The 23,308-nt window shown below is 55.2% G+C and overlaps 3 protein-coding genes across 3 annotated transcripts; 1 reads left to right on the top strand and 2 right to left on the bottom strand.

The window, feature by feature from the left end:
• Positions 1-2,195: 2,195 nt before the first annotated feature.
• On the bottom strand, positions 2,196-3,031 carry LOC311203292 (noggin-like; the record flags this gene model as incomplete). Its single annotated transcript, XM_084277947.1, has 1 exon — positions 2,196-3,031. The coding sequence occupies one exon, from the start codon at positions 3,029-3,031 to the stop codon at positions 2,261-2,263; it is 771 nt and encodes a 256-aa protein (XP_084134073.1). The 3' UTR covers positions 2,196-2,260.
• A 2,615-nt stretch (positions 3,032-5,646) lies between these two features.
• On the top strand, positions 5,647-7,492 carry GALR3 (galanin receptor 3; the record flags this gene model as incomplete). The annotated part of the gene is made up of 2 exons (XM_084266860.1): positions 5,647-5,996; positions 6,604-7,492. 2 exons carry the CDS (start codon positions 5,647-5,649, stop codon positions 7,490-7,492), a joined length of 1,239 nt encoding a protein of 412 aa, XP_084122986.1.
• Positions 7,493-14,828: 7,336 nt separating this feature from the next.
• Positions 14,829-22,934, bottom strand: ANKRD54 (ankyrin repeat domain 54; the record flags this gene model as incomplete). The annotated part of the gene is made up of 8 exons (XM_084270600.1): positions 14,829-16,512; positions 17,135-17,242; positions 18,030-18,154; positions 18,278-18,325; positions 18,726-18,797; positions 19,230-19,328; positions 22,231-22,278; positions 22,688-22,934. The coding sequence occupies 8 exons, from the start codon at positions 22,932-22,934 to the stop codon at positions 16,438-16,440; spliced, it is 822 nt and encodes a 273-aa protein (XP_084126726.1). The 3' UTR covers positions 14,829-16,437.
• Positions 22,935-23,308: the final 374 nt, after the last annotated feature.

Raw genomic sequence — 23,308 nt, 5'->3', positions numbered from 1 at the left:
AGCTGGACACGGTGCTCCAGGTGGGGATTCTCCAGAGGTAGAATCACCTTTCTCAATCTGCGGTTGGCCTTCTGGGCTGCAGATGCACATTGCAGTCATTTCCAGTTTCTCATCCACAAGTATTCCTTTTCCTCAGGGCTGGTTTCCAGCACAACATCTTCTAATAAGGGTGTGCAGTGCTTGGGTGTCGGAGTACTGCCTCATGCTGGCAAAGACCTGCCCCAAAAACCTACCCTCAGGGAGTGAGCTACGGGGCGGTAACATGTCTGACCCAAACCAGAGCTGGGTTTGGGTCAGAAGGACACAGAAGTTAATCCAGGGTTGCAGGGCTTTACAGGACGCAGAGGGCAGAGGAGAAATGCAGTTTCCACAGGGCTGCTGCCTTTTTAGAGCACCCAGTGCTGTAAATGTGCACCAATCTCCGCAGGGCCCTGAGCTCAGCCTGCCGGTAAGGATCATAAGTCCCCTCTGGTGGTGCCAGGCCCTTGTGCTGCTGCAAGCTCTACCCCCTCCCCACCCCTCCTATTAATGGACAATATTTCAGGCAGGGGGAAAGGGCAGGGGGCTGTGCTCAGGCCCCTCTTGCAACCTGCAAGAGATGAAGACTCGGCCATGTGGGCTCCGATGCAGAGGGAAGCGAGTCCCTCCACTGAATCACTGCTGTTTGGAGCCTGATGTGCAGGTACCCCTTTGCTCCCCACGGCTTTCACTCCTCCGTTGCACACCAGCCCTCACACTGGTGCCCAGCCCAGGCCCCCACCTCTCCCCGGGGCTGCTGCGGGGAGCCCTGCTCATGTCCCCGTTCTGCTCAGGGCAACCACCCCAAGCAGTTTAACCCTGCCCCAGCTTTCAAGTCCCACCCCCCTCAATGGGCGAGCAGTCATACAGGCCTCTCCGTGCTCAGGCACAGCAGCAGCTACCCTCCCTGGTGATGCACACACTTGTTCTTGCTTGCACACACGCGCTCTCTCCTCCTCCTCCTCTCCTCGCCAGGCGCCCTGTCCTCCTCCCTTCCATCTCTCCTGGGCTCCTCAGCAGCCGACCCCCTGGTTGTCGCTGCCGCTCCGCCTGTTTCAAGGCCGAGCTCTGCAGCAGACTGCGGTTTGCACAGTGGCGCCGGGAGTGCCGGAGCCTGGGGAAGGCAGGAGGGTCAGGCAGTGGCACGCTGGAAATGAATAATGCAGCGCCCATCAACTGCAGGTGCTGTGGTAATGTTACATTCCCACGCAAAGCCTCCCGCTCTTTATTTCTTCAAGGCTTCCCAACCTTAGGCTGATCTGCAGCTCTTTGCAGCTTTTAGCCCAGAAAGCAGAGGACTTAGCGCTGGGTGGGATGTAGGGGCAGAGCCTTTTTTTGAGGATGCAGTTCCCACCCCAGATGCACTCCACATCCTGTGTGGTGATCTGCCAGGTCCTCCTGGTCCCAAGCCACCACACCACATGGGATAGGTGTGGGATCCCCACGTCTTTCCCATTTTACCTCCAAGTAGTGGAGTCTCCCATCCCATCCCATCCCATCCCATCCCATCCCATCCCATCCCATCCCATCCCATCCCATCCCATCCCATCCCATCCCATCCCTTCTCCATACACACCCATCCCCATGGCTGCTCCCAGTCCCCAGTCACTGTTGCTTCCCCCCAACTTCTTTCTCCCGCCCAGCTGAATAACACTCACTGGGCCACCCCACTGCAGCCCCAAACCTGCCCCCCTTCCTGCTGACACCTCCCAGCCCCTATTCACACTGTAGTTTCCACCATGAGGTGCAACCTACCTCCCCCCGCCCCTTTCCACCAGCAGCCCCCCGTCCTTTCTCCATGCCTGCAGCCCTGCTCGAGCAGGCAGAGATGCTCTGGATCAGACTGAGCCTGCTGGGACTGATGCAAACAGACCTGAACCTGCCATCAGGTGCCAGGATTTTCCTATCCCACATCCTGTGCTGGAGATACAACACCACACAAGGGCCTCTGCTAATGCCTCCTGCGTGGGTGAGCGAGGGGCAAAGCAGAAGCAACCCCCCTATCCCACCACCCAGGGGCTCCGGCAAGAAACAGCAATGCCCGCAGCCTTCCCTGCTTCCTTTCTGGAGGTTTATTTCTCCGAGTTGGGGGCTATCCTGGGGGCTATACCCCCGGCTCCCTGGCCCCAGAGGTGGGTCCGGGCAGCCGCTTGCTTCTTCAGGCCGTCTGGCTACAAGAACAGGAGTCGGGGGTGGGGGGCCGGGGGTACGACACGACACGTCCTCTCCGCAGCCCCCTCCCTCATCGGCAGGAGCATTTGCAGGCAGCCACGACCGGGTACGGGATCTGGCGCCAGGCGCAGTGCGGGGGGCCGGGGGGCCGCGGGGCCCAGCAGTGCCAGGCCAGCAGCTTGATGTGGGTGAGCTGCGCGGGGCGGCAGCTCATGCCGGGGGGCCAGGAGCAGCCGGGGGGGCCGGTCTCGCAGCCGGTGTGGCGCACCCAGCGCGGCCAGAAGACCGGCCCCAGGTCGACCCAGGCGGAGGTGAGGCGGCAGGCGGCCCGCTCCACCAGCCACTGCCGCAGGCGGCGAGCCAGGACCTCCGGCAGCTCGGGGGGCAGCGCCGGGCCGGGGGGCAGCAGGGCCGGCAGCTCCAGCCCCTCCGTCTCCCGCCACAGCTTGCGGCGGTAGCGCCCGGCGCTCTCGGCCAGGTCCCGGCTCAGGGACTCCAGGTTCTCCTCCGGGACGCTGCCGTTGCGGCCCCGGGGCTCCTCGGTCGCCATCCAGAAGGGGTCGAAGGCTGCGCCCAGCAGCCGGCGCAGCCGCCCGGGCCGCAGGTGCCGGGGCTTGGGCGAGTACCGGTAGTCCTCGGGGGAGAGCGAGAGGCTGTAGGGTCGCACCGGGGCCGAGGGGCGGCCGCGCAGCAGGTGGGCGGCGGGGTCGGAGGTGCCGGACGGCGGCGGGAGTTCCCGGGGTTCCTCCGGAGGCGGCATCGGCGGGGCCAGGGCACCCATCGGTGGGAGCAGGCAGAGGAGGAGGAGGAGGCGGCGGCAGCCGCGGTGTGGCCCCTGCATGGCGAGCGGCGCGGCGGCGGGCTGTGCTGGGCTGCGGGCTCCTGCTGTGCCGCATCCCCCGGCTTAGCGCCGCGCCCCGAGGCACGGCCTTCCCCTTTCCCCTCGTTACGGCGGCTGATAGCGAGCCGTCGGGGACACCCCGCTCCTCCCGCCGCAGGGGCAGGCGGGGAGGGGAGGCTGCTGCATCCCTCCTGCCAGGCCAAGGGTTGCTGCCGGCGGGGCCCCGGGGCCGCCGCGGAGGGGAAGGGGCCAGCACCTGCACCACCACATCCTACCCCATCGATGGAAGAGGCACCCAGGACCTTCCCAGTGAAGGGAAGCTGGCAGCCCTGGGATCTTGCTGGAAAAGGACCACCAAGCCGCACTTGGCCTCTGGACACCTGGAAGTCGGCAGGGCACAGGTCCTGACGCCGAGGCGGACGTGGTGCAGGGCAGGAGGGCTGTACGGGCCCCTGCTGCCTTCTCAGCACATCAGCACATGCGGACCTGGGCAGCAGTGCGGGGGTTGAACCTCCGGAGATGGCCTCCCTGGATGGCTTGTCCTCCCTCCCCACGCTACAGTGCCCCAGCAGTGCTGGTGGAGGGTGGATCTGGGCTGGATGGGAACCGAAAACTGCTTTCACGTCCTTCCCCACACCGGGCCAGACGTTGTGAGAGAGCCTTGATCTGCCCTGGGCCGTGCTACTAACAATTAGTAACAGCTAGTAATAGCAGTTCATTGCTCACGCTCCACAGGGGTTAGATTCATATCCCCAAGGACAGGGCAGGGGCCAGGCTCCCTGTGGAGGAACATTCATGTTCCTGGAGGTGTTGGGCAGCACATCTCAAACACCTGGTGTCAGGGGGTGCCCACAAGACCCACCGGTGTCCCTGGGGTTCTGCCCCCCTCCATCCTCCCTCTCCCACCAGAGAGCCACAGGCTTTTCCTCTGCCGTGCCCTTTTGTTGGAGCGGGGAGCAGCTGAGCCCGCAGGAAGGCTGGGCAGAGAGGAGTTAACTGCAAACCCAACCTCAGGGAGAGGGGAAAAAAAAACAGAGATCAATGGATCAGCAGCAAGAGCAGAGGGAGGGAAAAGGGGGGAGACAGAGAGAGAGGAGAGGAGCTCCAGAAGGAGGGAGACGAGTGTGGGAGCCAGAAGAGAGAGCAGAGCTGGCGGCAGGCAGGAGCAGCACTGGGCAGGGGTGACAGCACTGCCTGGACAAACTCTTCGGTGGCCTGTGTCTTCCTCACTGCCAGTGCTTGGGCTGGACCAGAGGTACCCCTTGAGCAGACGTCCACGCTCTCCAAGGCCCTTCCACACAGAGGTGAGTGCTGGCTTCTGCTGGCTTCCCAAGCGAGGAGCAGCCTCGGGTTCCCTGAGCAGGGACAGGACAGTGCCCAGGGATGCCCTGCTTCAAGTTCATGCATGCCCTGAGGGTGACTGGGGTGCTCTGCTCAAGCGAGGAGATCCCATGGGACAGGATGGAGGAGCCAGATAGTTACCAGTAGGACAGAGGGGACTGCAGCGCTGGGGAGGCAGGGATGACCTTTAATTGGAATACAGGGGCTGCTGGGAAGAAGAGGTGGTGTGAGCCAAGGGATTGAGGGACCGTGGGGCGAAGGAGCTCGCACGACCCAAAAACCAGTTAATTGCATGTCAACAGTTGCTAGATAACGGTATCTTTCCCTCTTGGTTGCTGCTCAGCGAAGGACAATTTGTTCTAATGATAGCACAACACGGGGAAGACTCGTTAGGAGATAGGCTGTTGGCACTGCCCACCTGGGCGCAGTGTTACTCAGGGCTGGAGGAAGTTTTGCTGCAAATCACAATACCTTGAGCTGCAGTAATAACTGCAGTCCTTCATAAGCATCGTCAGGCTGTGTTTCAGGCAGTGCTGAGGGCTCCCCCCATTCTCTCCTAGCTGCCACCATCCAGCTCATGACCATCTCTCCGCATCAGGAGGAGCTGCCCTCAGCTACCTCTCCCCTGTGGAGCAGAATCACTGCCAAGGGGGCAAGGGTCAGCCAGCTCCGTGTGGTCCCACCTTAAGGATCTCCCTTGGAGCCAGAGCGTGGTGGGGTGCTGCTGCTGTGGGGTGTCATCCAGGTGCCAGGTCCCTGCTGCCAGAGGTGGCACAGCCCTGGGGTGAGGATGCCAGAACGACTCGCAGTCCGTGTGGCCTCGCGTGCCTTGCTGAGCCTTGCAGAACACCAACCAGGATTTAGACTTGCAAAGCGAGCGATCCTGAGAGGTTTAGTGGCTTTGGGATTGTAGGAGAAATGTAGGGGCGGTCAGGGGGTCCTTCAGGGTGCTGGGACCACAGGAGGTGCTGTGGTGGGCAGGAGAAAGGGGCTTTGGCTTCACTTGAGCCAGGCGGATGTGGGCTGACTGGTCCCAACAGCATTCTTGCCAGTAATGTCATGAGAATCTTGATGTCATCATTTAACCAGCTGGTTGGGATGGGCATCTCTGGGAGGAATGAGGGTGTCAGACAAAGGCTGGGATCAGGCAACTCAGGGCTAGAGTTCTGGTGGGCACCGTGGCCAACGCCAAGCAGCACCCACTTGCCTGCGGCCATGCACAAATGCTGCATCTCTCTCTCTCCCCTTGCAGGTCCCTGCAGTCAGATGGGGAGATGCCAGCAGGCTGGAACACCTCTTCTGACAGCCCAGAGCTACGAGCTGCAGGGATTATCGTGCCTGTGATCTTCACCCTCATCTTCCTCCTGGGCACTGTGGGGAACTGTCTGGTGCTGGCTGTGCTGCTGCGAAACGGCCAAGTCAAGTACAATACCACCAACCTCTTCATCCTTAACCTGGCCGTTGCTGACCTGTGCTTCATTGTCTGCTGTGTCCCTTTCCAGGCCACCATTTACACCCTGGATGGGTGGCTCTTTGGGGCCTTTGCCTGCAAGGCTGTGCATTTCCTGATCTACCTCACCATGTATGCCAGCAGCTTCACCCTGGCCGCTGTCTCTGTTGACAGGCAGGTGTCCCCTCCCCTTTGAGTCCCTCAGCTCAGAGGGAACGTATTTGCCACCCTTGAGCTAAAGAGTGGGAAAAAGGCCAGTCTCGACCCCATTGTGTGTCCTGTGTGGAGCAAGTAGGATCTCCTCAGAGCCAGGGCTAGTAGAACTAGCCTCCCTATCTTCCTGTGGCCTCTTCCAGCACCAAGCCCACCTCTTGGCCTGGTTACTCAGCCCTTGCTTAGGAAGGAGGAACGTAGGCACAGGCTGAGGTTTGGTGTCCACCATGCAAAACCAGGAACTGCAAGACGCCAGGGCAGCAATGCACTAGAGAAGGCAGCAGCCCTCTGGGGCCTGCTCCCATCCTTCTCTTTAAGAGGCATGCTGCCTGCCTTTCCTGAGCTAGCACAGCAGAGTGGGCAACAGAGGTCTCAGACCCACTCTTGAGATGACCCTGATCTCTATATGAATTCACTGTAAGCCTCAGTGGGGTTACAAGAGGGAAGGGCAAGAGATGGGTGGCTGTGTGGGAAGAGGTGCACAGATGGCAGCTCCTCAGGGCAGGACAACAAGGACAACATCTCACCCATGTTGTGTTTGTTCTCTTCTCTGTCCCCTCCTCACCAGGTACCTGGCCATTCGCTATCCACTGAAGTCCCGGGATCTCCGTACCTCTCGAAATGCAGGAGTGGCCATCGTAGTGATCTGGTCGCTGTCGCTGCTCTTTGCAGGGCCTTACCTCAGTTACTACCAGATTGTCCATTACCACAGGGTGCCCATCTGTGTCCCCATCTGGGAGGACCAGCGTCGAAAAATTCTGGACATCCTCACTTTTGTCTTTGGATACCTCCTGCCTGTGACCGTGGTGAGCCTGGCATATGCCAGGACCATCAAGTTCCTGTGGACCTCTGTAGACCCCATAGAAAGGATCTCAGAGTCCCGGAAGGCCAAGCGTAAGGTCACCAAGATGATTGTGGCTGTGGCCATCCTGTTCTGCCTCTGCTGGCTGCCCCACCACCTGGTCATCCTATGCTTCTGGTTCGGTCACTTCCCCTTCAACCAAGCTACGTACGCTTGCCGCCTGGCTTCGCACTGCCTTTCATACGCCAACTCCTGCCTCAACCCCATCGTTTACGCCCTCATCTCCAAGCATTTCCGCAAGCGCTTCAAGCAGGTCTTCACCTGCCTCTTCCTCCAGAACAAGGCCAGGAAGAAGAAGAAGAAAGCTGGAAAGAAAGTCCATGCGGTCAATGTGGGCGAAGGTTTCACCAATGGCACCAGAGGTCTCTGCGGAGGTAACACTGAAGTGACCCACGTTCCAGAGGAGAACACCAGGAAGAGGGACCCTGAAGGTGCCAGCTGTGATGCCAGAGCATGGACTCACCAGCTACAAGATGCCATGGTCTCTGTGCAGAAGGAGCTGCTAGAAGAGCAGAGTTTGGCACCACCAGGCCATCCCCTAGCTGTGACCCCTCCAAGAGGAGCTGAGGAGTTTCTGACTCTTCATTACAGGTGAGGAAAGTGAAGAAGCCTGTTTTCCAGCCTGTGAGTAATGACTCCATTCCCAAATGGGTAGAATGGTGGGGGGGCAGAGGGTAACGGACACAGTAGAGCCAACAAAACCTTCTAAGGCACTGGTTAACCCATTGTCCCCACTCACCTTCACTCACTGGGCAGCAGCATTCATGCAGGAATGGCACAATCCACCACTGCAGAGTGGGGACGCACGTTAATGTGATGCCAGGTGACCTGGGTGCTGCGTTCTTGCAACACGTTTTAAGGTCTCTGTTTTCCAGCTCCCTTACTCCCTGATTTTGTGCAATGCCTTGAAACTCTGAGAGGGAGACAAGCAAAATTCAAAGATCCTGGTAGGAAATCCAGGCTGTTAGGGGCACATTGGAGCATGGGTGGGAAGGGTGGAGAGAGTGTGGCAGCCTCTCTCCCTGGCAGTGCTGGGGAGCTGTGCCCAGCCCTGAGTGGTAAAACACTGCCCCCTGCCCACGTGTCCTTTTCCTGTGGTCCAGGAACAGCTCTAGTCCATCTCCATCCCTTTCCCTAGTCCATCCAGACCAGAGGGCCTTTGCCACACTGAGTCATGGCAAGGAAGTTGTATGTCTGTGCCCACAGCTCGATGATGCAAACTTTGTGGCAGTCACTAAGCACACTCAAATGATTTATGTCACAGCAGGTGAAGATTGGAAAGTCCTGTGTGGCAACATCTCTGCGTGCCTCCTCTCTGCACCTGTGGTTTCTCTGAAGTTCAAGGGAAGAAAGGACCTTTTGTCCAGTCTCTTCCCTCCACCCTGACCCGCCAGAAGCACTTGCTGGAGAATGTCCCTCCTGTGTTTACTTCTTGCAAGCAGATCCTGCAGGACACTGTCCCACTTCCTAATGCCCCTTGCAGTTCAGAAGTATTTCCTGATGGCCATCCCCAGTTCTTCCTAAACAAACCTGGTAACTCCTCCTTCTAGCACGTTGTTCCACCTGATCCAGCCCTCTGCTTACTTTCTGTTTGCCTTTTGCAAATTCCTGAGGGATTGCTGCCTCCTCTTTGATCTCATTGTGCTGCTCAGAGTTTCATCTCTTCCTTCTCGGGCTGGAGGACCTGTTGCTCTCTGAGCAGTGACATTATTGATATTAGCTCCATGTGTGTGGTTGTTTTTCTCCACGTGATGGTGAGTGAATTGATGGCTGTCACCAAAGCAGAAGAAAGAAGCCAAGCTTCAAAATGAGCTGTGGAGCCAGGTGACAGTTGTGGTGAGATGAAGAAGAAACAGACCCATCCATGTGCACTTAGTTCGATCCTCTCTCCTCAGTGCTCCCTTCTGCCTGATGGAGAGGGTCTCTAGGAGAGTGTGAGCCCAACACCGCTCAGTGGGTCAGGACACCTTCCAAGATGGCCACAGCTATAGGATTTGTGTGGGACTGCAGAACTTACCCCTGCTCTGTCCCCTGCTGCCCCGAGCAGCCACGGAGAAGCTCTTAGCTGTGGTAGCAGCTCCATGACACCTCCGGGCAGGGCCAGGCGCACCCATAGCCTGACTGGGCAAGTATGGGGAGTGCCGCGGGGATGGCGTGGTGGCACAGAGATCACTGGAATTTCTCCCCTGATGGATCTGAATAAACACCAGTGAATTAATTTACCTGCTGTGTTTGCTGTGCGCTGGGTACACTCTCTGCCCAGCATGGGGCTCTGTGTTTGGGGGTGGGGGCCGTATGAGCCGTCTGACCACAGTCTGGTGCTCCCAAGTCCCTAGCAGGGCATCGGTTCTTCTACTTGACTGGGCAGACACTGCAGAAGAGTGCAAAGGCAGCAAAGTGGGGGGTTCAACATGGATCCAGTGCTGCTGGATCATTGGAGAGGGGGAGACAGAAGCAGAGCGAGGGAAAAGGAAGGATGGTGAGAGGATGGATGGGGGGTAAAATAAATGTTAAATGTGTGGCGGGAGCCATCACAGGGACAGAAGATGACAGTGAGAAGGCAGGGTGAAGTGAAGGGCTAGGAGCAGAGGGTACAAGGGAGGACAAGGGGGCATGCAATATGCTGGCAGAACACTCATATTTTGGTAGGAGCCTTCTCCTTGCCCCAGGAGTGTCACACTGCTCCAGAGCTGAGATGAGCAGTGCTCAGCACACCAGCTTCCTCCAGTATTTTTCTGCATCATCAGGCTGCTGGAGAAGCCCAGAAAAGCAAAAGCAAAGCCTTTGATCAGCCTGGTGCTCAGGGGAGGATGGACACGGTGGGGTTTGCGTTGCTGCAACGCCTGGCAGAGCTGGGCCCAGGCTCACTGCAAACAGCTCCAGTTCTGTCACGTAGTTGTGACATGAGTGGAGAGAGGGGAGGGACAGAGAGGGATACTTGGCTTCTCTGGGGTGAGGAGTAAGTGTGTCACAGGTAATCGCAGCTACCTGTGGACATTCTCTGCAGGAGATGAGACAGCTTCACCATGGGGACACGAACTCTTGGGTCTTGCTTGAGTCAAGCAAGAGACTGGGAGAGGGGAATGGGACTGCTTTTGCTGGCCAGGCAAGCCCTGAGGAAGGAGAGGGACCAGCTCATGGAAGGAGCTGGGTGTCCAGGTGGACCCTTGTGGCTAAGAATGCCTATGGCATCCTGGGGTGTATTAGAAAGGGTGTGGTTAGTAGGTCAAGAGAGGTCCTTCTGCCCCTCCACTCTGCCCTGGTGAGACCACACCTGGAATACTGTGTCCAGTTCTGGGCCCCTCAGTTCAAGAAGGACAGGGAACTACTTGAAAGAGTCTAGTGCAGGGCCACCAAGATGACTAAGGGAGTGTAACACCTTCCTTATGAGGAGAGGCTGAGGGAGCTGGGCCTGTTTAGCTTGGAGAAGACTGAGGGGTGACCTTATTCGTGTTTATAAATATGTAAAGGGCAAGAGTCAGGGGAATGGAGCCAGGCTCTTCTCACTGATAGTCCAATGATAGGACAAGGGGCAATGGGTGCAAGCTGGGGCATAGGAAGTTCTATGTGAATATAAGGAGGAACTTTTTCACTGTGGGGGTGACAGAGCACTGGAACAGGCTGCCCAGAGAGGTTGTGGAGTCTCCTTCTCTGGAAACATTCAAAACAGCCTGGATGTGTTCCTGTGTGATTGAGTCCAGGTGATCCTGCTCTGGAAGGGGGTTTGGATTAGATGATCTTTCGAGGTTCCTTCCAACTCCTAACCTGTGATTCTGTGTGACTGGGTGCTACAGCCATCTCCAGAAATCTGAAGGGACCACACTGCTTGCTTTCTAGCTAATTAGAGCAATGAGGGAGCCAGCGCTGCAGACCCTCAGCCAGAAGAGAAGCAGCACTGTCTGCCAGCCTGCTGACTGTAGGGACCTGATTGCCAGCGTGATGCTGCGGCAAACACAAAGCTGTTGGGGGCTGTGCATCCTTGGTGGTGGTGGTGTTCTGAGCCCCGTGCAGGCTGCGGAAGCTATTGGTGTCTCCACTTGTCCCCATGCACTGTGGGACCTCAGTGAGGCAGGTGGAGGCCGTATCCAAAGCAAAGGGGCTTTGGCCTCTCAGTGCTGTAGGCGTTGTACAGCAGGGTTGGGGACAGTCAGGCAGCAAAGTGCTTGCAGAGCTGCAGTGTGCATGAGCAGAGCCATGAGCCCCTCCTCCCCCCCCCCCCCCCAGCCTTATTTTCTCTTTGTGTCCTGCTTCTGCTTGTGTAAATCTTCCCTTATTGCTTTGTCCTGCCTGCTCTCAAAATTCCCAGGCGATGTGGTATTTCTAACCCCCGCTGAAGCTGCTGCACACCTCACTAGAGCTCAGCTCCAAGGACACCTCTTTCCTCACGCGGAGGCCAGCCGAAGTGCTGCGCTGGGAATTATTGTTCTTTTCCCACTCAAGTGTTTGATGTTGCTTTCTGTATCTTGAGCCTCCCTCATCTCCAATGCTCGCCTCTGATTTCCCCACCTCCCTTCCTCTGCAGCGGCTGCTGCTCCTCTGCAGCCCAGGCCTTTGCCTACCTTCCTGCAGCCGCCTCTTGCACGCGATGCCACAAGCAGCCGCCGGGTGACATGGGTATCTTTTGTCATTTCGGGGGGCGAGGGCCCGCTTCACAGCCCAAAGCATCAGAGTGAGAAGGGAATGGTGGTCAGGAGCAGCGATGTAGCACAGCTGGATGCTGCCTGTTCTTGTCCACTTGCAGCTGGGCTGGTGATAGCCTCTGATTCCATTTCTCCTGGTTCCACCCTGCAAAGGGAGCAGGGTCAGGACTGCTGCACGTCAGGATGAAGCCTAAATAAAACAGGACAGAGAAGACAGCAAGAAAACTGGGGGGAGAAGGTGTGTTTAGCATGGCAAGGGCAGATGCTGAGCCTGGCTTCAAGAGGCTCTGGAGCCCAGAGAGAATTCCTGCCTGCCCAGTAACAGCATACATGCCACAACTGGTTTCACAGCTCAAAGGTAGAAGTGAAGAAAGGGTATTATGTCCTTGATATAAAGCCAGCTTTAATTAAAACCGAAGGAGCTTGATTGCCGCTTTCCACGCAGCCTCCCCTCCAGACTGATTATCATTCTGCAGTCTCTGCTCTCAGCTTCTCACCTTAATTAATGACTCCTTGCTTATATTTTCTTTCCTACGTGTCATCTCTTGGGCTGCCAAGCTGAGCTTTAAACCTGCAGAGGCCGGTTTGCCACACCTGCTGAGCACAGCCGTGCCAGGAGCTGGCATGGGACAGTGGGAAAGGGAGAGGCAAGGGCAGGTCAGGGCTTTGAGGCTAGCAGTTGGCACTGCAAACCTAACATCAAGCAAGACAGTCTGGCTGGCCAGAGAGGTAATGGTGTGACGGGCATTCAGGGCACTTCATTTGTTTTGGGGTTTAGATGATGGTTCCTAAGCAATGGCCAGTCTTAGCAGGTTGCCAGCTGACTATTTTAATTCATCCAACAACGTGTTCTCTTCTCTCAGAGCTTTCAGAAAAGCCCAATCTCCTTTATCAGCTTCCTGATCAAAACTGTTGGCTCTTCCACCTCACTGCCTCATGGGCCCCGAGCTGCCCAAGGCTCCTCTCCCACGCTGCCCAGGCGTAGTGCACGAAGCCAGCACCTTTCTGCAAGTATCCTTCCATGACGGAGAAGATCTGTCTGCTCAGGGAACGAGTGGAGGAAACAGATGAAAGGGTGGGAGGATTGCCAGAGATGCTTCATGGGGCTTCTTTAGCAGGTAATTACAATGATGGATTTGGAGTCTGATAGAAAGGAAAAGGTGGAAGAAGTAATGGAGTTCAGTGTTGGCTTGATACCCTGGAGTTTAATTATTTCAGCTGCTGAGGAGTGGAACAGATTCTTGATGCCTGCACATACTGCGTGTGCTTTGCATTCACTTGCATGGGTGAGCGGCTGCATCAGAGAAAAGCCTTTTTCGTAGTAAGGCCCAGCTTTGCTGGGAGGCTTTGTTCAGGGCTGGGGCTCCTGCCCCAGGCCCTCAGTGAGACACAAGCAGGTTTTCATTCTGGCCTGGCTTAGATGAGCCAGATCTTTGACGTGGCTGGTTTTCGTTGTCTGTCTCAGCACAGCAGCAGCTGCAGAGCCGAGGAGGTTGCTGCTGGGTTCCATGGCTGGGGATTCAGCATGTCACCGCAGAGCTGTGCCTTGAATGAGGAGAGGAAATGGAGTGTATTTGAAGGCCAGGTAGTGGTGAGGGGGAAGCAGGGCCTTGGGTCAAGTCCTGGTTGGCACTGGAGCCCTGAGGAGGGGGATGCACCACCGCTCACGAAGGGACCTGGAAAGTATATTTGATGGTGTAGCACAAGGAAAATGAGGAGGCTGGAGTGAGTTTAATGGCAAAATAAATAGCAGGAGGAAACCTGTGCTGTTGTTTCCACTCTCTGTTACTGCAGCAGAACCTCATCGAGATGCAGAAAGCTGCCACCAGCGTCACACCTACAGGTTGCAAAGGGAAATCCATGGCCCAGGGTGCACGGGCAGGAGGAGAAGCTGATGAGAGAGGCTGAAGACTCTAGGCCAGACAGTGCCAGTGAGCAGCTCTCCGCCCAGGGTGAAACAACATTCTCCCCCTTCCCTGGAACCTTTTTTCTTTCTGTCTTTCCCGTCCCAGCACCTAACTGCTTTGGGATAGAGCTGCTGAGCACAGCAGGGTAATCAAGGCTTTGGCATGACAAGCCAGCACAGAGAAACCTAAAACTTTTCTCAGTCCAGTGCCAAGCACATGACATGGCTCTCAGCAGCCCAGTGCTTCAACCCTGAGGCAGAAAAGCGGGACTGACTGTGGCCATTCCTACATGACACTTTCCCCCTGCACCCCAAAGATCAGATTCCCTTTGCTCTTATCTGGTATTACTGCTAAAGCAGCATGAAACTCCCTACAAACCTGCTCTGTTTATTTGCTTGAGCTCACTGCATGGGTCCCCAGGGAATTGCCAGCGCATGGAGGGAGCAGTGCTGCGAGAGACGCAAAGCAAACACTCCCGGGTGGCTGCGGCTCCCACCACCTCTCCGCTCGGAGCTTACAGTCAGGAGCTGTCATAACTCCATGCCAGGCAAGACAAAGGCCTGAGGAGCTGTGGACAACAACATCACGTGTGCTCAGCCTAAAAGCTTTGCTCCGAGTCCCAGCGAGGTGTATTCCTGGTCTGGAGGAAAGCTTCCACGCTGCGGCTAGTTAGCAGACGTCAGCAACCAACTGCAGCAATAAAGAAGGTTTCAGCCGCCTGCTCTTCAAGCACCTTAATGGTCTCCTCAGCAACAAGGCTGTTGAGTGCAGAAGTGGTGACGGACAGATGTACGCAGACACCAAGACCAGGCTGCGAAGATGGGAAGAAGCAAGATGAGTCAAGACTGGACACAAAGGTCACCCTCTCCTCACACAGAGACCACCCTGGAAATTCTCCACCCTGCCCAAATGACCCCCACAGCCCCTCGTCCTCTTGCTGTCTCTCACAGCACAGCCATTTTACCTGACACAGGGCAAGGCACAAGGTCAGCTGCCTTCTCCACACCAGCTCCATACTCAAGCAGGATTGCAGACTGGGCAAGGCTGCTTCTCCTCTTCACAAAACATCCCACCTTCCAGCTTGAACAAACCCCAATGAGATTTTCTCTCCTCTATTTGTACTGTTTCACTGCAACTAGCTAGATTTAAAGTTTCCATTTCTTGGCTGTGGGAGTCAAAACCACAAGGTGAGTCAGCAACCGTGTACTTCGATCTGCACACAGACCAGCATTTGAAGCCAAACAACTTGGCTTCATCACTTCTAATTTCAGTCCTGGGTTTGGCAGTAGCAGTTACCAAGCCTGGCGCTGTGCCTGAGGCCTGGAGCATGCATAAAGAAAGAGGAACAAGCCTCTCTGAAAGAAGAGAACCTGGCCAAGGAGTCTGAAAAGGCTGACAGGATTTTATTGAAGTTCGGAATACAAAAAGGTCAGATTGTCTCCCCTGCCCTCGGTGTCCTTCCCATCCAGCACATCCCAGCAAAGCATCAGTATTCACAGTGACAGCTCCAGCCCAGCCACAAGAACGTTAGTCCCAGCCACCGCCTCCAGCATCCTTCGAACAAGGAGGTCCACTAAGACTCTTCCTGGACAAGAGGCCAGATATTCGGGAACATGCTGACCTGAAGGTCTTTGAAGAATGGTCCACTCTGTGGCTGTTGCACGTTAAGCTGAATCCTATGAATGAACGCTTCCAAAGCAGCGATTCCCAGGCTATGGAATCCTGCTGCCAGCGTACTGTGTCACATAGGTTTGGCATACAGGTCGGAACTGAGATTGCTACTGTTCTTTTTGCCCTACCAACAAGATTTATGGATCCCTGCTCCAAAACAAAGCTTTCTACTTCTTCATTACTAACCACTGTGGGGCAGAGGCAAGAGATTAGCAAGGGCAACTCCTTGCATCCTTCACAGCTACACCACTTCAGGCTCCCAGCAGAGGTCGTAATTCGTTCCTCACGCTGCACTCAAGGTCCAGCAGCAGCACTTCTCCATGACAAGCAAGAAACACAGGAGAGGCCAGCTCTGGGCTTGGTGCTGCTGAGAAAGCCATAAACCCACCCCCACCCTGTCCCAGCAATGCGACCGGATATACAGCACCTCCTGTCGCAACCAGACCTCTTGCCTGAGACTGACAGTAATCAGAAAAGTCAAAGCCGGTTGTGGCAGAGGGGTTTTTTTTGGCAAGATGTAAATGTCCACCTAAAACTGTGCTAGGACTAAGTCATGCCCCAAACCTTCCCGCAGCTCTGACCTGCTCGCTCACCACCCGCTACTTCTGCAAGTGTTTCACTGAAGTATTTAAGCACTAACTTGCAGCAGTGATTTAAAAAACAGGGCCAGTGAAAGCTGTTAGACTAGTGATTAAACGCTTTGTATCCCACTTGTAACCAGATTCTCTGCTCTCTGGCCACGGGCTCTGAGGAAGATTAGGATTAAGCCTTGGTGTGTGCTTCTCAAGGCAGTATGTTTGCTCAGCTGCTAAGCATGCAGAATTAAGTGCGTGTTCTTCTCACAGCACAAAGCCTTCTGTTGTCTGAGGCATCTGCTTTCTCCCCCCGGAAATCCAGTACTGACGAGGTGGCCAGAGGCGCCAAGTATTCCTCTGGTGCTGGCCAGCTGCTGAGCGCACTAGTCAGGGCTGGTGATTGTGTGTGGCACCAGCCACCACCTGCATGGAGGTGAAGCACTTAGGAGAAGGCAGATTATCTCTGGAAGGGGTATCCTCTCCAGCACCAGTCCATCCAAAAAAGAGCAGGTGGGGTTTTTTTCCAAAAGTCTCAGCTGCAGCACTCTTGTCCAAAGCCTGCTGCTTCCCTGGGAGGCAGCTGTGGCAGCGCCCACGGGGACAGTCTGAGCACCACCAGAGAGCAGGTCTGGCCGGAACAGCCACTGGCAGCGATGTTTACTCAGCGATCTGGGAAGCAAGCTTCAGCTTCCTCTTCCTCTCTCCAAGGCTTCTCCTGCTGCGTCAGGAAAATTATTTGGAAACCCATTACCTCTTCTCCATCTTCTGCATCTGCAAGCTGAGTGATGTGAAGCTGGCCAGGAGGTCTGTAACCTCATCCACCTGACAGAATACAGTTGGCTGTTAGGCAGAGGAACGCAGTCGTGCACAAAACAAACCCCCTCACAGCAGGGACCACCCTTGCACTAGGAATGCCAGCAATGCCCACAATCAGCTTCAACTAGGGCAGGATCCATCCCTTTGGTCCCACAATTGCACAGAAGGGCTCCTGTCCCCACAATCAAACTTCTCCCCATTCCATAGGGGGTCAATGCTTGACTTCCACCTCATGGGATTTATCCAGTCCTTGTAACACAAGAGTGTTGCTGCATTATCCAGAACTCAGCAATGGTATTGCCTGTTTCTAAGGGCCAATCTTTTGTAGGAAAACCCCCAAACAGGCCCTACAACCCTGTGTGGGTGTGCCTTAAAACGCCTGAGCCCTCCAGCCTATCTGATCTTCAGTTCCTCTGCTGAGCTGCCAAGCACAGAGATGCTTTTGGCGTTTTGAATTCCAACCTGGAGGAGTACCACGAGTCATCACGTAACAGCCACTTTAACCAGAGTGAGCAAGAACACTTCCCTAACCCTGTCTTCAGCGTCACTTTGCTCATGCAGTTGCATTCTCCTACATACAGAAGCCACAGCACAAATATGTGAGTCACAGTAGCTCAACGCTGCCTACCTGCTCCTTTGTGCTAGTCATCTGTAACCTGGAGCAGAGGTCATCCAGCTGTTCCTTTTGCTCATGCCTCCCGAGACGGTCCAGGTATTCCCGCAGCATCTGGATAATCTGAAACCGACAGGCACAGGAGGCAAACATCAGGTGGCTGCACCAGGCTGGGAAGTGTTTACAGGGAGCAATAATTGACAGTTAAATTGCCAAGCACAGAGAGATGAACAGGAGACTGCTAATGGCAGCATCCGAGCCCAGTGAGTCACCAGGGGTGCTGATCAGCCATAGATGAGCTAGTCATGATCCTCGTGCTTGATTTAAGAACAGAGAAGAGAGGTAAGCCCAGCTGAAGCAACATAGGGTCTAGCCCTGAGAGCATCAACCTTTTCTTTATGGTCAGCTAGCTTCTCTCACTGTGAGGAGTGTGACTTCCCACTCCAGCAAGATGTGCTTGTGCACTGAGGAAGAAAATCCTTGTGGCTTCTTTACAGGTCCTGGAGAGGCCCACACCTCCTGCATCTATGATGCCACCCTGTGACCGCTTTCCTATCCCACGCCTCCAGAGCAGAGCAGGGCAGGCTGTGCTAGGAATGCAGAGTATGCCAGGGTTACAGCCCCACGCTGTGGTCCCTCTCCTGCCACAAGGCACGTGTCTTACATGGTGGTTGAAGAAAAGACAGCTACAGCCTGAGAATGAAGCCATTCATTGCATCCTTGGCCTACCAGAGTCAGGAGAGGTCCTGCAAAAATTCAGAGCAGCAGTTGGGAAAAGGGAAGGTCTCTGAAAATAGAAAGGAAAAGTCGAAGTCTCCCCACAGCACCTAAGAGCTACAGGCAGGTAGTCAAATGAAGAATGCAGGAGACTGCCAGGGGCCTCCCCAAATCACAGGACTGTTTCTTTTACCTGTTTCACTTCAAGGCGTACGGCCTCCAGGCTGTGGGAAAGTCCTTCCTGCAGGATGTTGAGCTTTGATTTAGCAAGGTGCAGCGGGGTTCTTCCAGCTCGGTCCAAGGCATCAACTCTGGCCCCTGCAAGATGCACGAGCAAGGACAGAACGTGAGAACTGTCTTCAAGACTTAGTGTCCCCAGGGAATATCAACAGGGCAGGGCAGGAAAGGGACAGGTTGTAATTGTTACAGAGGAAATGTTACCTCCGCGCAGCAGCGTGGTGATGACAGGAACATGGTTCGTGCAGGCAGCTGGGGAGGGAAACACAGGACATACAACTCAGAAGTACTAGCAGGCAATGGAGAAGTTTCTGCTCAAGTGTAGAGCTTGCCACTTCCCAAACAGCTCTCTGCCATGAGAAAGAGGAACAGCCCAACTTTTAAGGGTAACCTCATGCTCAAGCCTAAGTATTCTCTCTGGAACAAATGTCATGCTCTATGGGGCTGGAAGAGGGAAGGAAATGGATTTTCTCTACCTCCAACCCTTAAACCTTCATGAGGAGGAGAGCTAACAAAATGCAGTCCCTCCTAAGTCCTTAAAGCTGGAACTGCATGCTGTGATGCACAGGAAAGAGGAAGGTAGAGGGGAAAGAAACAGCAAGGCAGTGTTCACCTCATCTCTGCATGCAAAGCTGATCTGTGTGGCACTTACCCAGGTGTAAGGGAGTGTTTCCCAGGCCATCTCTCTGGTTTGGGTCAGCCCCATGGTCCAGGAGCAGTTGCACTGGGAACAGGGAAAGAACGTCATGTCAGTCCCTTCCCTCTGTCCCACGCGTCAGGCCCACACGGGTGGCAGGCACCAGACTGCCTTAGGGATGCTTCTGTTCAGCTCATCAGCTTCCCCCCAGAAACGGGATGGAGGTTTGCACAGCAAAGCAGAAGGACCCAGCACAAAGCCAGGCAGTGCCACTGTCCCTGGGCTCCCTTTAGGGAAAGAACTGGGACTACGGACAACCTTCTGCACCAGTACAGCCCTAGAGCTGGGAGCTGCCGCTCCTCCTTCAGCAAAGGGAGAATGACAAGCTCTGGAGCCACAGTTCAGCTGGCAACTTTGCCAGAATGCAGCAACCTCTGTCACGTGCTGAACCAAAACCAGTGCCCTTTGGAATGTGTGCCACAGAGAAGCTGGGTGACACGACTCGCCCTCCCCACTCACCAATGTGATCGTTGCCGTTGCAGGAGGCAAAGTGCAGGGCTGTCCGGCCTTTGTCATCCGCAGCACAGGGGTCAGTCCCGTCCTCCAGGAGTTGCTGCACTGGCAGCGCCAAAGAGAAGAGAAGAGAAGAGAGGGGGTAAGCTGGAGGGGCACCCCACTCTTCTGTGGTTAGATACACGCCCTGCCAGCTGTCACATCAACTGCATTTGAACCAGCTCCAGCCAGCTTCCTGGCTCAGCAGAACCAGCCTAGGCAGATTGTCCTCTGCCCTGTTACAGCCCTCACCAGCTTCCATGCACTGCCATAAAAGATAAGCCAGTAGCTGTAATGGGTAAGGCTAATAAACCATCTTGCCAAACTTTCAAGTTCCAAGGACAATCAGCAACAAATGCCTACAGAACAGTATTAAAAAGACAGGAATGATGTGGGGCTAATTCTCACAGCCAGCTGCATGTCAAGCAGTTCCCAAGCTAGTGTCAGCATCCTGTGCTTACTACCCCTCCATGGGTTTTCTCCGTAGATTTGCACGGTCATTTTCTGCATCTGTTTAATCTTTTCACATCAACAGGGTCCTGTGGCAAGATGTTTCACAGCACAACCACTGGCAGTGAGAAAAGCCAGCTTTTCACACCAGTTCTGAATATGCCCCTTCCTAGGCTCATCTGAAACCCTCGAGGTTTGCCATGCAAATACTGGGTACTGTTTGGGAACAGGCAGGTGAGCAGAACAACCTGCCCAGAGCAGCGCAAACACACCCTGAGGAGAGGATGTACTGAAGTGAGCTGGTGAACAGCCCGAGCAGCCATCCCATCGTCTAACTGCACTTGTTCCCCCTGCTTTTCCACCCAGCCACTTCTTCAGTGCCACCACTGGCACTTTGTGTTAACCTGAACTACCTAATTTTCTCGTTTAAGGAGGAAAAAAACAGCTCACAGAAAGACAGAGGAACTAGTATGGCAGGCACAGAGTCCAGCCAAAGCTGGAGAGCCTAGGGATACAAAAGTAGCACCTACAGCAACATGTGAAATGGCAACTGTAGGGGCTGTTACTCCTGTTGTTTTGAGATTATCCTGGTATAGTCCTTGGTGTGTAAAATAAAGCTGATGGATTTGCTACATTTTGAGATCTTTAGCAGCATGTCCTGCAAGAGTAAAGAAGGGCCAACACTGAGACAAGAAACTAGCTAGCTCAGACCAATGAAAGTCACTGTTCTCCTCAGCTTCCTGAGATGGAACTGTAGTCACATTTTAATTTCTTCTTTGAGTGCTTTAAGGAACACTTAATCAGGGGAGGTTTAGATTGGATATTAGGAAAAACTTCTTCACAGAGAGGGTTGTCAGGCATTGGAACAGGCTGCCTGGGGAAGTGGTGGCATCTCCATCCCTGGAGGTATTTAAAAGATGGTTAGATGTGGTGCTGAGGGACATGGTTTAGTGGTGGATGGCAGGTTAGGGTGATGGCTGCACTTGATCTAAAGGGTCCCTTCCAACCAAGACAATTCTACGGTTCTATGGAAAGGTGGAAATGGCATTAAGGGGGGATATTTGATACTAGGTAAGATGGGGAGACTGACAGTGTCATCAGTGAAGGAATGCTTTGCCTAGTCTTTCCCTGAAGCCAATAGGAAATGACATAACCTCTCTCACCCAGTGCCACCACAGGAAACAGCAAAGACTTTTACTTGTTGAAGAATAAATTCATCATCAGAGACTCCCTCAAGTTGCAGAGTACATAAAACACAGCAGGATTGTAACCAGTGTATCAAGTACAGGTGTAAAACTCAAAGATGGAATGAAATGAAGGCTTTCATAAAGCCTCATTCCTTCATACTTTCTCTTGGTTTGGTGACTGAAGCCAACCAAGCCTTTCTGCACTGACAGAGCTCACAGAAGAACTTTATTCATCAGTTCATGAAACAAGGTGGATTGTGGAGCAAAGGGTGAAGCATACCAGACAAACCGCTGTCCTGATACACTTGGTGCTGAACACATCATATCAACCCCCACCTGATCTACAGTATAGGGAGGTAAAGGGAGTCACAGATAGGCCAGAAGCCTTTTGTAAATCACAGAATCGTAGGGGTTGGAAGGGACCTCCAGAGATCATTCTCAGAGTCCAACCCCCCTGCCAGAGCAGGTTCCCTAGGACAGGTTGCACAGACAGGCGTCCAGACGGGTCTTGAATGCCTCCAGAGAAGGAGGCTCCACAACCTCCCTTGGCAGCCTGTCCCAGGGCTCTGTCACCCTCACTGTGAAAAAGTTCTTTTGCACATTGGTGCAGAACTTCCTGTGCTCCAACTTGAGGCCATTGCCCCTTCTCCTGTCTCCACAGACCATAGAAAAGAGGCTGGCTATTTCCCCCTGTGTCCCACACTTGGGGTATTTATAAACATTAACAAGATCCACCCTCAGTCTTTTTTTCTCAAGGCTGAACAGCCCCAGTTCATTCAGCCTTTCCTCGTAGGAAAGATGCTCCAGTATTTTAATGATCTTCATAGCCCTCCTCTGGACTCTCTCAAGGAGATCCCTGCCTTTTTTATACCAGGGAGCCCAGAACTGGACACAATACTCCAGGTGGGGCCTGACCAGGGCAGAGTAGAGGTGAAGTCATCATGACAGGCAGAGTCCTGGTTCTGATCTACAGGGTCACACTGTCTTGTTGCACAGTTTATGGCTTAGATAAGCATAATTTTCCACCTTACAAAAACACTACTCTCTTGCTGCTTACAGTTGGGCCAGAGTTGCATACCAAGGCAGTGCAGTCCTGATTTAGCTTGAGGCAGCTGGAAAACTGACACTGTGAACCAGATGCAGTGAAAAAGTAAATGTTATAATCAGCCTCACTCTGCTCAGAGAATGAAACAAGGCTCCAGAAAAGCAGTTTCTAGACCTGCAGCATCTAAAGCATCGTGCCTGCAAACTGTCTACACCCTTAAAGAAAAGTCCTCGACAAAACCACCCTCCCAGGAAAAGGTCTTCAGTAGGGCTGACAGAAGTCTTACCTGTGTCCAAGTCGTTGCTATTGGCAGCTTCCCGCAGCCTTTTCAGAGCTACAGAGAAAGAAAGCAATCACTGCAAAGCACAGAGGTTAAAGGAGTCATTCCCTAACCCAACATCCCATAGTGACGCTCGAGCCCAGGTGCAAGGTCCAAACCACACCGGTGCTGGCTCGACCCAGAGGAAGCAGGAGATCCGAGGTGCCAAACGGGCTCTCTCTGTCTCCTCCTGAGGTCGGCCATGGGCCCTCCGGCTCGTACGGGCTTCCTGCCCTAGCAGAGGCGAGGGTGCCTTCCCAAGCCGCCCACCGAGCTGATCCGACACCCATCCCGAGGCCCCGTACGCGGGAAGATGGAAGCTCGGCCTCCCCGCCCCGCCGAGGCGTGGCCGGCGGCACGGCTGCTCCCCGAGGGGCTGGCGGGCCGTCCCAGGGACAGGCGCTCCCCGTCGCCCTCCGCTCACCGTGGGTCTCCTTGCCCGTAGGCCCCAGGCGGCGGTGGAGGCGGGCGGCCCTGCGCAGGCGTCGGGCCGGAATCTTGCCCGCGGGCTCCTCCCGCTGCCACAGGACGTGCAGATAGCCCAGAGGGGCACCCGCCGCCGGCCCCAGCATCAGCCCAGCCGCCGACTCCGACTCTGACTCCGGCTCTGGCTCCGGCTCCGGCTCCGGCTCCGGCCGCGGCACCGCTGCGGCACCGCCGCCGCCCTCCATCCTCTCACGGGCCAGGCAGGGCCAAGCCACAGCGAGGGGGGAGAGCGGAGAAGACGGTCTCTATGGCAACAGGGCGGCCCGTGTCCCCTCGGCCAATCGGAGCTGCCGTGGCCCGGAGGGTACAGCCAATGGGGACGTCGAGGGAGAGGGAAGGCGAAGGGAGAGGCAGCGGCAGTGCCCGGGAAGGACTGACGGGCAAACACGCTGTCCAATCAGAGCAGGGGCAGGCCGCAGGCCGCACCACCCCACGGCAGCTCAGCAGACCGAGGACAGGCAGTTGTTTCCACCAGTAGAAGAGCGCGGTCCCACTCCGCCGCCCAAATATTTCCGGTCCACCGGCCCTGGCCCCGCCCTTAGTCCCGCCCCTTCTTCCT

This window comes from Gallinula chloropus, assembly GCF_964237585.1.
Source record: "Gallinula chloropus genome assembly, chromosome: 1".
NCBI classification, from domain to species: Eukaryota; Metazoa; Chordata; class Aves; order Gruiformes; family Rallidae; genus Gallinula; species Gallinula chloropus.
This window is presented reverse-complemented; position numbering and strand designations above follow the sequence as displayed.